The sequence below is a fragment of the Ursus arctos genome, unplaced genomic scaffold (genome assembly GCF_023065955.2).
Source record: "Ursus arctos isolate Adak ecotype North America unplaced genomic scaffold, UrsArc2.0 scaffold_12, whole genome shotgun sequence".
Taxonomy (NCBI): domain Eukaryota; kingdom Metazoa; phylum Chordata; class Mammalia; order Carnivora; family Ursidae; genus Ursus; species Ursus arctos.
The window spans coordinates 54,987,787-55,002,052 of record NW_026622786.1 but is presented as its reverse complement, the minus strand read 5'-3'; the positions used below and the strand labels follow the sequence as shown (position 1 = coordinate 55,002,052).

The window sequence follows — 14,266 nt, the reverse complement described above, 5'->3', positions numbered from 1 at the left end:
GTTTTTTCTGCATAATATATGCTCAGATTGAGAGATAATTCTGGTAGAGAAAGGATTTTTTTATGATTCACAAATTGTATCCTTCTGTCCTCACTCCTTTGCCAAGTATTCTAATTACAAGTATTCTAATTACACCACTAACTCACAACTGCCTAATCTAATGGCCTTTCCTCAGTCCACATTCTCTTGGATCTCTCTGCTAACTTACTAATAAACAATATTCTTTTTTCAAACTTGACCCTCATTTTGCTTCTACAATATAGCTATACTCTCCAAGGATTATCCTTAACCTGAAACCATTTTTTTTTAAAGATTTTATTTATTTATTCGACAGAGATAGAGACAGCCAGCGAGAGAGGGAACACAAGCAGGGGGAGTGGGAGAGGAAGAAGCAGGCTCATAGCAGAGGAGCCCGATGTGGGGCTCGATCCCTTAATGCCGGGATCGCGCCGAGCCGAAGGCAGACGCCCAACCGCTGTGCCACCCAGGCGCCCCTAACCTGAAACCATTTTTAAGCCCTATTCCCACTTACTATGTGACATACTTGGGCCAATGCACAATCTTCAAAAATCTCTTCCACTCCCATCCTCAGAAATTCTATCTACTCTCATGAACTCGTCTATGTTCCGTGAGTAAAGTTCCCAAATTTACGTATTACTTCCAGATCTCTCTCCAGTTCCCCTTCTTACATTGCCTATCTATCATTCCTCCTTTTGATATCCTACAGTCTCCTCAAATTCAACATATCAAATAAATTCATCAAAGCCCTACCACCTCTGCTGGTCCTCCCCCCCTTCCTACCGCATCGTACTCCCCCTTACTTCTGCATATCCATTAATGGTACCACCACGCTTCCAGTCACCTAAGCTTAAAACCTGGGAGACATCTCTGCCTCTTTACTTAAATTTGTGAACCACCGCTCCTGTATCATAAGCCACTAAATTGAATACAGTCTTCTTTTGAAAAGACTGTTAATATGATATGCTTTCTTCCCTAACAAGGCCTGCTTTTAACCTGAGTTTTAAACTATCTGAATAGTCTCCTGCCTGGCCTCCTAAGTTTATGTCTGTCTTCCTTCAGTTTTCCTAAAACAAATTTACAATGGCTACATACTTGGACCTGTGTCGTTCAAACTTGTCTATTAAAAGAGTATAACAGCTTAAGGATACTGAAAACACATCTTTACAATTCTAGAGTTACAGGATGAAATGGCTTTATATGAGCCCGTACTTCTTTTAGAATCTTTTTTTAGGATTTTACCTTAAATCTTACCATTTATCTTAAAATTGCATGTGAATTGTGTTTTCTACTCTATAAATCTTCATATAAAAGTAGTTATTTCCTCCCCAAATCTTCTAAAAAGTGGTATTCCTGGAAGCTGTTTTATATTTGTCCTGCAGATCTGCATACCCTCTGTAGCAAGAACATGTACCCCAACTTGAAGGGCAGAAGCCTGTGGAACAACATCCAAGCCTCTTCCAGATATTCAAGGGTTTCTATAATCTGACCCCCAATTTCCTCTTTTACCATTTCTTGCCCAAAACAAACCCTTAGGTCTTCTCAAAATGATCTACTTTTAAACATCCCCTGTATACTCTCCTAATGCCATTCCGTTTGTCTAGAATGCCTCTATACACCCTTTTGCTTGGCTAGGTCCCATTTATACTTCAAGGTATAAATGATCTCACTTCCTCTACAAGTATCCTAGTAAATGGGGCTCCTCCCTCTAAAACCATGCATCAGTACTGTCTGTACCCCTCAACTGGCACTGAGCAAGTGAAGAAAAGACAGAAAGGTACATATGGCAAATCACAATAGAAATTGTTAAAAATAGTAATAAAAACTCCAAGAGCATCAAAAAGATAGTCTATCTACTTGATTTGAGTGAATTACTGCCAAATTCTATACCAAGAGTTCAATCTGAACCGGTGTGAATTCTACCGAGCAAGGATACACATTTCTCATTTTGGGGGTTACCTATTTTTGTATCATCTGTTTCTTCACTGTCATTCTGTAACCAGCATGTTCTCATGCTTGTATCTTTTCTTCCTAATAGCGTAACTCATGGAAATCAATCAGCTCATTTGCTAAACAAAAATATGTGCATTAACCAGTATTTACTGAGTTCCTACTATTTGCCTCCTTTATAAAACCTATTCCAAATATGTGTTGTTACATATTTCACCTTCTGTTACAGCATAATCAAATTTCCTTGTGATTTCTCTCATCACTAACAACCACAGCACTGTGTTTATGTATGTACTGCTAAGTGATCATCCAACACAGTAGTTTTGAAAATTAAAAACAAAATGGCCAAACAGTTGGTCCTCCTATCAAAGTCCAAAGTGTTCTCATGGCAAATCAACTAGGATAAAATTACTCAATTGGTGTGAAATGTTGAGTTCAAGGCCATGAGAGTAGGATTAACAATCTCCCATAGTATGCCTTTATAAAATCAGGTTTCAATGACATTTTAGAAAATATAAAATCAAGGATGCCATCTCAAACAGAAAAACTGTTTTTCTAAATTCATCTGTTTAACCCTGGGAACAAACACACATGTAACAAAATGATTAGATATATCTAAAAGAGCGGTAATCTACAGCCTTAAAGAGGTAAGGCTGTCACTATTTGTCTTCGAATAAGCAATTTAGCCTCAGTCTCCACATCCCATATATGGGAATAATGATAATCTTGCCAAATGTACTTCATAGGGTTTTGTAATCCTCAAGTAAGATAGAGTATTTGAATGGTTTTATGAACTATAAAATTCTAAACATGGGGCGCCTGGGTGGCTCAGTTGGTTAAGCATCTGCCTTCGGCTCAGGTCATGATCCCAGGGTCCTGGGATCAAGGCCCACCTTGGGCTCCCTGCTCAGCAGAGAGCCTGCTTCTCCCTCTCCCTCTGTTGCTCTCCCTGCTTGTGCTCTCTCTCTGTCAAATAAATAAATAAAATCTTAAAAACAAAAACAAAAATCTCTATGGGCACCTGGGTGGCTCAGATGGTTGAGTATCTGCCTTTGGCTCAGGAGATGATCCCAGGTTCCTGGGATTGAGTCCCGCGTCGGGCTCCCTGCTCAGCAGGGAATCTGCTTCTCCCTCTGCCTCTCCCCCTGCTTGTGCACTCTCTCCCTCTCTCTCTCAAATGAATAAATAATATCTTAAAAACAACAACAACTCCAAAGCAAGATCTACCATAATATGACCTAGTTCAAGAATCATGAATTAGGGGCGCCTGGGTGGTGCAGTCGTTAAGCGTCTGCCTTCAGCTCCGGGTGTGATCCCAGCATTCTGGGATCAAGCCCCACATCAGGCTCCTCAGCTGGGAACGTGCTTCTTCCTCTCCCACTCCCCCTGCTTGTGTTCCCTCTCTCACTGGCTGTCTCTCTCTCTGTTAAATAAATAAATAAAATCTTTAAAATAAAAAAAAAGAATCATGAATTACATGGGTCATAATATAAACAATATACATTTACTTTTGACTGGTCGATCCGTTTCTAAAAACAAAAGTTTAGGGAAAAAATTCAATCATGTTATAAGCTTACTAAGCTACTCAACAGAAAAACATACTGAAGGATTGACAGGTAAAATGATATAATGACTAGGCTTTGTTTTAAAGTACTATCGAAAAAAGGGAACAGGTAATAGATAAAACAATAGAGGGGAGCGCCTGGCTGACTCAGTCAGTGGAACATGCGACTTTTGACCTCAGGGTTGTAGGCTCAAGACCCATATTGGGCAAACAGATTACCTAATAAAAAAATAGCTTATCTTAACTAACTAGAATTTAAATAAAAATCTGAAAAGAAAAAAAAAGAATGACAATGGAGGTTAACTGTACTGTTCTATTTACTTTTGTATATGTTTGTAATTTTCCATTATAAAAAGTTTAAGACTCTATTCAGATCAGTAAACCTACAAGTTTACTAAGGATTATTAAGAGATGTATGGGGCATAGTCCTAACTGGTAACCAAGGTCCAGATCAAAATGAATGGCATCTTTTAATTTTGTTTCTTATTTATTTATTTAAGAGAGAGAGAAAGTGAGAGAGCACAAGCCGGGGTGGGGCAGAAGAGGGAGAAGCAGACTCCCCACTAAGCAGGGAGTCCAAGTGAGGCTGGATCCCAGGACCTCAGGATCATGACCTGAGCTGAAGGCAGACGCTTAACCGACTGAGCCACCCAGGAGCCCCTTCATTTTGTTTCTTATACTGTTACCAGGTCTGAACCACTACATTCATTCTTACATTCTTAGTAACACAGTATTTGCCAGATACTGTCTTTCTAAAAATTGGAAGAAAAACAAAGATGAAAGTTCAGTAGGTGATTACAACCAAGGCAACTTTGGAAAAGAGGCCAACTCTAACAATTTCACCAAGAATAGCACGATGTGTGACGTAGCTCTTAAAAACTGAACACACAGCATTTGCTCAATTAGATTATACCCTGATCTTTGTAACTCGAATGCAACAGTGGAAGTCAAGTACAAATCTGGAACACGCATAACATTACACACAATCCAGTATCTAACTTTCAGATGATCTCAGATACTCCATAAAAAATTTTCCCACTGTTATTATCTGGTTATCTTTTTTTTTAAGATTTTATTGATTTATTTGAGAGAGAGCATGAGAGAGCAAGAGAGCACAAGCAGGAGGGAGGGAGAGAAGGAAAAGCAGACTCCCTGCTGAGTGGGGAACCCAACGCAGGACTTGATCCCAGGACCCTGGGATCACGGCCTGAGCCAAAGCAGATGTTTAACTGAGCCACCCAGACACCCTACTTGGTTATCTTAATGTAACAACTGCACTAGTATTTTTTCTGTGATACTGTGATAGCTAAGTATTTCCTTGATAAAGTAAGCATTTGATGTAAATAAGCTTCATTTGTTTGGCACAATAAGAAATACATGACATTAGTCACAAATGACCATATATCTGTGTGTCTTCATTCAGCTCTACAGAGGATTTGAAAAGACCAGGTCTCTCCTGGATTAACACTCTACAAGAATAAGTGAATAATCAATGTGTTGGGGGGGGGGGGGGATTTAAATACAAAAATCTCTAATTTTTAGGTACAGCTTAATAAGAGATTTTTTTTAAATATCTTTGAAAAATCACAATTTCTTTAAAATCATAATTCTTAAAAATATAAAAACAAATTAAACTAGCAATACACATTTTTTACATATATATACCCTTTTAGACAGCTTTTCCTACATTGTCTGATAATAACCATAAATATTGGAGGCAAAAGTGTTAAGCAATAGGAAATCTGTCATTTTCAGAATCTAGTTCTTTTTAACCTGTTTTCTCACCTCAGGCCAAATGTTTGCTTCAGTCACATCCATTCATTCTCCCTCTATTCATACAATATTTAAAAATCTTTTTTACCCCATGAGACTCTTTAAAAAACACTCAAGATTCAGGGCGCCTGGGTGGCACAGTGGTTAGGCATCTGCCTTCGGCTCAGGGCGTGATCCCGGCGTTATGGGATCGAGCCCCACATCAGGCTCCTCCGCTGTGAGCCTGCTTCTTCCACTCCCACTCCCCCTGCTTGTGTTCCCTCTCTTGCTGGCTGTCTCTATCTCTGTCAAATAAATAAATAAAATCTTAAAAAAAAAAAAACACTCAAGTTTTGTACTAAAAATAAAAACAATGTGCAAATATTTTCTTAAAACTCACATTAAAAATGCTTAAATTTCTGGTTCTTTTACAAATGTGAGCCCTCTGGAATGTCAGCTGATCATACTGGTTCTATGCAGCTTGCTACACATATAATGAGATAATGGTGGTATAGAAACTACAAGGAGTCCTAGTGTCAGCTGCACTTTTTTTTTTAAACATTATTCACTGGAAAAATGTACATACATAGATTTGTATAATGACCACTAGTGTGTATTACCTGAAATTATGGCTTACCGCAAAACATTCCTTAAAAGGTTACGAAGAATTCAAACTGAGCTAGAAGAATACTACTGTGATCCAGCAACAATTTAGTCAGCAAATACATGTGGAAACTTATGCAAATATTTTATATCTGCATGTTAGCTGATATCTGATCAGGTTTCATACATCCCCCTTTTGTCATTCTAGAATTATTTCTATGCTATATTTTCTAGATATGATAAAGAGTTTTTTTGACACACTATAAATTCCTAAAAATATTAGCTGTCCATGGGACTAAAAAATTCTTTAACAGTATTAAGTAAAATAAGCAACCTATATGATTTAATGTTCAGGTAGCATGGGCACTGAAGGCTCAAGTAATAATACAAAACAAGCTACTATTAACTTTGATAACCCCCCTTTTAAAATCATTTTCTTATCTAATTATACCCCAAAAGCCCAGAATCCCCAAGGTTTCAAACTATTCTCTCTCAAGTTGTATAATGCTTGGAGAAATGTAATCTAATAAACCCAATGATAATAATAATGGCTCAGCTTCTACTATGCACTTAATATGTGCCAGGCACTTTGCAAAAAGCTTTATATGTATTATTTAATCCTCACAAATTTCTAAGATACAGGAACGTTTATTATCCCCATGTAAAAAGAAGGAAAACCAGTCAATCTCCACTTTTAAGTAATTCCTAAAATTAAATGTGGCTGCAAAATATGCTTCCATTTCCCAATTTTTCATAAAATATGCATAGTCATACCATTTCAAGTAATACAAAAACTATTCTTTCTTTTTATAACTCAGAGATCTTTTTTTTTTAAGCATACAATCGACTTTATAATCACTCTTTTTTTTAGAATGAAAGAAACTTTTTTGCCAACATATAACAACAGGAATAATACCAATGAAGTACAGAAAGCATAATTCTACTTCTATATTCTCGTGTACCTAACTTTCTTTACTTCTTTGAAGACACCCTTACAGTAGAAAATTATTAATCTTTCTTAAACAATGTGTCCTTCTTGCTTCAACAGTTTTCACCTATTACTAACAAAGCACTATGTACCCTAAGAAACTTAGCAAACTTGACATCCTATATTACAATTTACCAATGTTTGTTAATGAGTTAAAGCATTTTACATGAGATCCTTAAAGGCAGTACATAAGAAAGATTATACAAAATTCTAACCTGAAACCAATTTATTTTGATGAAAAATATTAGAACCTAAGGCAGTATTTATTTTCAATAAACGTTTAATAGGAATAAACCTAATCTTATTGATGAGTTTAGCTGATTCCACTATTCTCTGGGAATAAACTGCTCACTTTATGAGAGAACAGTTCTTCTTTACACATTTAATGAATCATTTTTTGCTCCAATGTTACTTTCACTAACAATGCTTGGGATGAGTATTGGCTCTTTAATTAACACGGTATTTAGATACAGTCCAAGCAAAAGGCACTGAGATTCGTTAACAGATCTCTCCAGATCATTCTCAAGCTAATTAGCTATGAATTCATTCTTACACCTGAAAAGTTTACTGCCAAAATAGAAAATAATTATAGTTTTCGGACAATCAATTATCCTTATTGGTAGCCTATTGTTTTCTCTCAAGTAGTATCCAATTTTAATCCAGTTTTACTTGTGGGGAAGAAGGAAAAGTTAACACATCAAAAGATTTAAGTGGATTTTATAAATTATAGGTTAGTATGGTTTTGCTGTATGAGTTTATGGAATTTAAATAAACATATATTAGTAGCTGTTTCCAGTAACTAGTTTGATTTCGGAAGATGATGAAATTAGAAAAGTACAGAAAAATTTGAGATCAGAAGCTGTCCAATACGCTAACCTCTAGCCCCATGCAGCAACTGAGTATTTGAAACGCGGATCATCTGAAATTGAAATGTGCTTTAAATGTAAAGTACACACCCAATTTTGAAGATGTTTTGTAGGAAAGAAAAAAAGTAAAATACCTCAACAGTTTTTTACATTTATTACATGTTGAAATGATAATATTTTAGGTATATTAGGTTAAATAACATAATTAAAATTAATTTCACTTGTTTCTTTTTTTTTTTTAATGTGGGAACTATAAAATTTTAAATTCCAAATGTAGTTCCCATTATATTTCTATTTAACAGCACTGATCTAGATAGTGACTTGCGTAGAGTTTTGAAAGTGGAGAAGGTAAGGCGTGCCTGGGTGGCTCAGTTGGTTAAACATTCCGACTTCAGCTCAGGTCATGATCTCAGGGTCCTGGGATTGAGCCCTGCTTGGAGCCCCCAAGTCAAGCCCTGCATCAAGCCCCACATGGAGCCCCATGTGGGGCACTGTGCTCAGTGGGGAATCTGCTTCTCATCCTCTCTCTCTACTCCTCCCCCGACTGTTGTGTGTGCTCTCTCTCAAATAAATAAAATCTTTGGAGAAAGTAAGAACTATGGGATTTGGGATACATTTTGAAAGCAGAGCCTATAACACTTGTTTGAAGAGTTATCGGGAGGAGTAAGAAAATGAAAGAAATCACTTCAATTCTAAAAACTTTGGCCTCAGAAACTGGGTAACTTGGTGGTGAAATATGCTAGGATGGGGAAGTCTGGGCTGGAATCTTATGTCTGAGCTGCCCTGCTGGCTATCCCAATGTCAAGTCATGGGCTAGGCACTCACAAATAATGAGGATTCATTCATAAAGGGTTTAAGTAAACGAACCCTTAGAGTTATGGAGCGGTCAGCCTAGAATGCCTATCCAACAACTTTCTGTCAAGTATTCTAAGCAGTGGATCAGTAAACTTTGCTGATTAGTTGTTGGACCACAGAGCAGCCACATAAATTTGGTTCCTGTGGAACCTTAGACTCTGCTAAGAACATCTGAGGAAATATAGTAACTGGGAGTTCAAATGTTTTAATCTCATACCCACCATTCCAGTGCTAGCTCCACCATGGTGAAGTATACGTGACCTCTCCATCCCTTTACTCACTTTTAAAATGAAGGAAATGCCCACCTCAAGCTGAAGATTAAATAAGATAATCTATATAAGGTAATGAACATTTGACCTTTGACCTGGCACACAGTATAAGTTTAATACATTACAGCTGTTAATAAAATCATAAAGTAAGAAATGAAATAAGTAACAAAGCTACAAAGAATTTTTAGAGAATTTCATTCTAGTACTACTTCAATAATAGAATATATAGTATCTAATTTCAGAAATCTCCAAAATTAAAATGTGTTACCTGTACGTAGTGTTTGGAACATAGACATCCCTGGCAGGAAACTCCAAAATTTCTCTGGTAGGTCTAACCCTACTGTCTGGGTAAAGCTTCACTTGAAGCAGCTCTGGAGTTAAGCAATAATGGGGATTCTCAGGTGCAGGAGAAATGTCTATCTTCAGCTGAGCTGCATATAAAAACATATTATAAAAACAATGTAAACATAATAAAAACTGCATGTAAAAATGTTCCTGGAAGGATTTAGATCCTATTTTTGCAAGAAGTCTGGAAAGAAATTAAAATTACTATCATCTCAGACCTCTAAATTACTTCACTTTACCAAGTCTCAAACTTATAAATTACTGATACAGACCTAAGTACATGTAAAATAATAAATGCCTACCAAATGAATGAATGAGAAGAAAGAAAGAAGCAGAAGAAAGAGGAAAAAGAAAAAAACAGAAAGAGGGAGATAGCATAGAACAAGCCAACATTCTGAAAGTTAAGTGATTTAATTTAAACTTTTTACTCTGGAATGGTTCGCTCTGATTATAATGTGTATCTGTTTCTGAAAATTTACCATTCTATGTACATTTTCCTTCCTCTAAAAATTAATTTTAAGCCATGCTATTTTTTACCATTCTCATTTCAGTACTCAAATTATCAAAAGTACTGAATCTTTCATATAAACTGTTAAGACAATGAGAAGAGAATAATGAGGTGAAGAAGACTGACAGCCATTGGGCAAAGAAAGACATATGGATTAGATAAGTGAAAAAAAATACATAGCTACCAACAATACGACGTATTAGTGATGATAAGGGTTGTAATAATGTCTACTCAAAATTTTAAAATACCTGTAATAGGTCTTAGTCGCCGTAAAACAGAAGACGGCCTTCTCATATCAGCAAGAAATTTGTACAGATCTTCATCACTTAGGCGGTCTCCTTCCTGAAGAAAAAGTATTCAATAAAACAAATATAGTAGATTGAAAATAAATGTATATTGCCTGTTAATATTCCTACCCTCTTCTGTCGGTTTAGTCAGAATGAAAAGTAAGATTAAATTAATATAATTATGATTTAAAATAAATAACATGCTGATTTATTTCCTTCTTTTTCTGTTTTCAAGTTTTATTAAGAGTTATGATACTTATCTATACTTTAATTTTATATATTTACTTATAGCCCATTATTTATGTCTATAAGGTACTACAGGACTTTCTAAAATATAGAAAATCAATACAAGTTAGAGATAGATGAAAAGAAAAAAAGAAAAATAAGAATATAGACATAAAAGAAACATATATATATATTACAGTCTTAAAAATTTCTTACACTTGAGTTTTTGTCTTTTCAATTTTATATCACCAAATTTCTCAAATGCAAAATATACAGCATTAGCTAAATTTGAAAAAGAAAAGAATAAGTAGCAGCAAAAACTACACTTTTCTGATTGCAAGTACTATTTTAAAATTTTTTTCATTTGAGTATAGTTAACACATAATGTTACATTAATTTCAGGTGTACAACACAGTGATTCAAGGAGTTTATGTATTATGCTGTGCTCACCACAAGTGTAGCTATCATCTATCGCCATACAACACCATTACAATATCATTGGCCATAATCCTTATGCTGTGCCTTTTATTCCCGTAAATTCATTCATTCCATAACTGGAGGCCTGTATCTCCCACTGCCCTTCACCCATTTTGCCCATCTCTCCACCCTCCACCCCTCTGGCAACCATCAGTTTATTCTCTGTATTTACAGGTCTGATTCTGCTTTTTGTTTGTTTATACATTGGTTTACAGAAACTACTCATAAGGAAAAGAATAATTATCCTGATACTAAGACCAGAAAGAAAATTGTGAGACAATCTCAGTCAATGGGAAAAGGGACAAGCAAGCAAACAAAAAACCAAACCACACCTAATTAATATAAAATTTTCAATTTAATGTAACATTTTTTCTTAACTAAAATAGGTAACAATTTACTCTTTAAGTCAAGAATCAATCTTTAGATTTTATTAACCCAAACCTCCTGCACTTGATATCTTACCATTTTTAATGCACTGTTATATATTTATTTTGTGTTAATGAACAAATTTAATGTTAACTTTATTACTGTGAGCTCACCTTGAGCCATATCCCATTTGTTCACTATTACATTCTAAACAGAGTGAAGAATTGATCTGTTATCCCACTATTTAGAAAAGTGATTTTTAATTTCCAAGTGGTTCAAGATTTTTAATACTTTGGTAGTTTTGAGTTTTATTAAGTTATGATTAGAGAATTTCATTTTATGACGTTCTTTTCTGTGGCCTAATTATTGCAAATGTTCCATCAGTTGCTAAAACAGTATACCCTCTCCTTTTGAGTCAGATCTTTAAATGGTCCTTATTGATACAGTACATTCAGATTATCTCTACTTAATTATTTCTGTCTACTTAACCTGTTAAATTGATTCTATCATTGGCCTTCACTCTTTACTCCCTCTGTGCCTTTTGTTGGGTGAGGCATAATTCCCACCCCTCAGGTTGGCCATGTGACTTGTCTTGGCCAATAAGCAAATTTGATGCTTATTTTATCGGTAATGAGACCTGACAAACATCTGCACAAATGAGCTTTTCCCCCTCTGTTGAACTTCTGTCACTAGTATGAGAACATGACCAAGCCAGCCTGCTAGAGGATGAGAATAGAAGCAGAGAGACATGGAAGACACCTGAGTCATTTCAGTCTTCCCAAGAGAAGTCAGTCTAGATCAAATGATCTAAGTCAATCTCCAAGCATGAATGAGCCTAGCTGATACCCCCTACTTCCACACTGCATACTCACCACTGTGTATGCCAACTTATATACCTGTCAACAAATAACTGTTCTTGAAACTAATGGGTGGGTTTAATTTTGTCTATATATCTCCACATACTTTTAATAATTTTGACTTGACAATTTCAAATCTGTACATAAGCACTCCTGATTACTATATCCCAATCATGGTTAGTAATCGCTCATCAACTTAAAAAAAGAACTGCTTCTGTATCTCATTTAGAAGAAACTTGTACCTTGAATTCTACTATATTAAAATTGTAATCCCGGCTTTTTACTTAGTTTGCATTTGCCTGATGCATAGTATCCTAGCCATTTAAAAATACTTCTAAAAATTATACATGCTAATAATTTTAAAAAATACACTGTACAAAGTCAAGTACAAATGCTTTCCATTAAAATAAACAAACAGATAAATGCTTTCTATTGCTGATGTTTCCAATAATTTGAAGTTTTTACGATCACTGTGTGCTAGTTTCTAGCTACCAGACTCCACAATATTCAGTACATGGTGAATGCTCAAAAAATATTTGCTGGATAAATAGGCAGGTGGGTGGATTGATACTCAGTACATGCTGAACACTCAGGAACTATTTGTTGGATCAATAGATAGGTGGGTGGACGGATGACTTGTTGATTTAAGGTTACAATACCAGTTCAATAATAAAGTAGGCTGAAGAAATAAAAAAAGAACTGTGGAAATAGTGCAGAAGCGATATAGCGGTTGAAGAAGTAGAAAGAGAAAAATGTCATAGCTGCAAGGCTGTGTCACTGTATCACGTAAATCTACTGCCCTGTTTTTGTAGCTTTATTTGGCCTATCACTTCATCCAAGTAACACTGTGGCCTTTTCTAGACTCTTGTTCTATTGTCCATAATAAAAAGACCCTTACCACTTCAGACATTAGCTGCTTTACTCTCCATTTGACTCTCTCAGAGCAGCTGTCGATAAATGCTATTGTAATAAAATTATGAAAGGGGCTTCAAGTAGATTGCCATCTTCCACTTCACGGCACATCCTTTCCTAAACCCTCGCCCACTTTCCAGTTATAAGATGTCAGTAGGCCAGGATTTCCTCCTCTCATTTAAAATAAGACCTAAAAATTAGGAATTCTTGGACAATACTTAGCACTTCCCCTTCATCTGTTCCAAAATACATACATGGTACCAATTCGGTTTGTATCAAAATCTAGTACGGACATGAATATGTGCATGTACTCACGTAAAAATTAGGGGGAAAAAAGCTCACTGAAGCAGTATTTAACCTCACTATGTGCAATGCACTATTATTTTTCTATTCTACTGTGTTTGTTTGTTTGTTTGTTTTTAAGCTGAGTATTATCTATTACATTTCCATTACTGTTAATGGATCATGACTAGCACTTGAAAACTACTGATTTGATTCATGATTTGAAGCACAGAGAACATATTTGCAAAAAATAAAATATCTTTGACCAAGAACTTCTTGGACCTATAAATGCACCTATAAAAATAATGTCGATTACATTTTAGCACAAAAATGCACTACAAAGGCCTAAAAGTCCTATTCCCTATACCATGGATGTGGTAAATTCAACCAAAAAAAACTTGGGTGGGGAAGAGAGATACAACCACACAATCACCAACTAAGAAAATTCATAAACCATAAATGTTTAAAAGTTAAAATATTACAATTAAGAAACAGAATATAAATGTGGAGGATTGGTTTTGATGAATTATTAATATAACATTTAAATAAATATAATTATACAACAGGCACAATATTATTTCATTCTTACACTTTTTATCCTTAAAAGTTTTTTTCAATTTCTTGAAATCACAATCACTGCATGTATATGTACGATTACAATTTTTCTGAAACCAAAAAAATTTTATGTACAAATAGCCCCCTAGAATTCCTACATGACAGAACAATACCTGCTTAAAAAAATTCGTCACTGTAAGAGTAGCCGGTCGAAAGCTGGTCAAGTTACAAGCATCATCTCCACTTGTTGTCCTTTCGAGTGACCGTCTGCCAACAATACTAGAATTCCTCCTTTCTGACCAAGACCCTTTTCGTTCTACCAAGGGGGGAAAAAAGGTATGATATTCATTTTCATAATATTTAAAATTTGTTTTAAAACAGCTTTTCAAACACCGGGAGAAAAAAAATCATTAAAGTTGAAAATTATCTATTCAGCGTATTATTGTAGTAAGAATTTCACTTCTGGAGGGGTGCCTGGGTGGCACAGTCAGCTAAGCATCCGACTTTTGGTTTCGGCTCAGGTCATGATCTCAGGGTTATGAGACTGAGCCCTGTGTCAGGCTCCACGCTCAGCACAGAGTCCACTT

The 14,266-nt window shown here is 35.7% G+C and overlaps 1 protein-coding gene across 6 annotated transcripts in view; it reads right to left on the bottom strand.

Moving 5' to 3' along the window:
- DOCK7 (dedicator of cytokinesis 7) overlaps positions 1-14,266 on the bottom strand; it is a 202,493-nt gene that overhangs the window by 124,664 nt on the left and 63,563 nt on the right. For all 6 annotated transcript variants that reach the window (XM_026497942.4, XM_026497941.4, XM_044383796.3 and 3 more), the window contains 3 exons: positions 13,853-13,995; positions 9,967-10,060; positions 9,134-9,296 (listed from right to left, as the gene is read on the bottom strand). In XM_026497942.4, the coding sequence (XP_026353727.2) occupies positions 9,134-9,296; positions 9,967-10,060; positions 13,853-13,995 (400 nt within the window). The remainder of the gene's footprint in view (positions 1-9,133; positions 9,297-9,966; positions 10,061-13,852; positions 13,996-14,266) is intronic.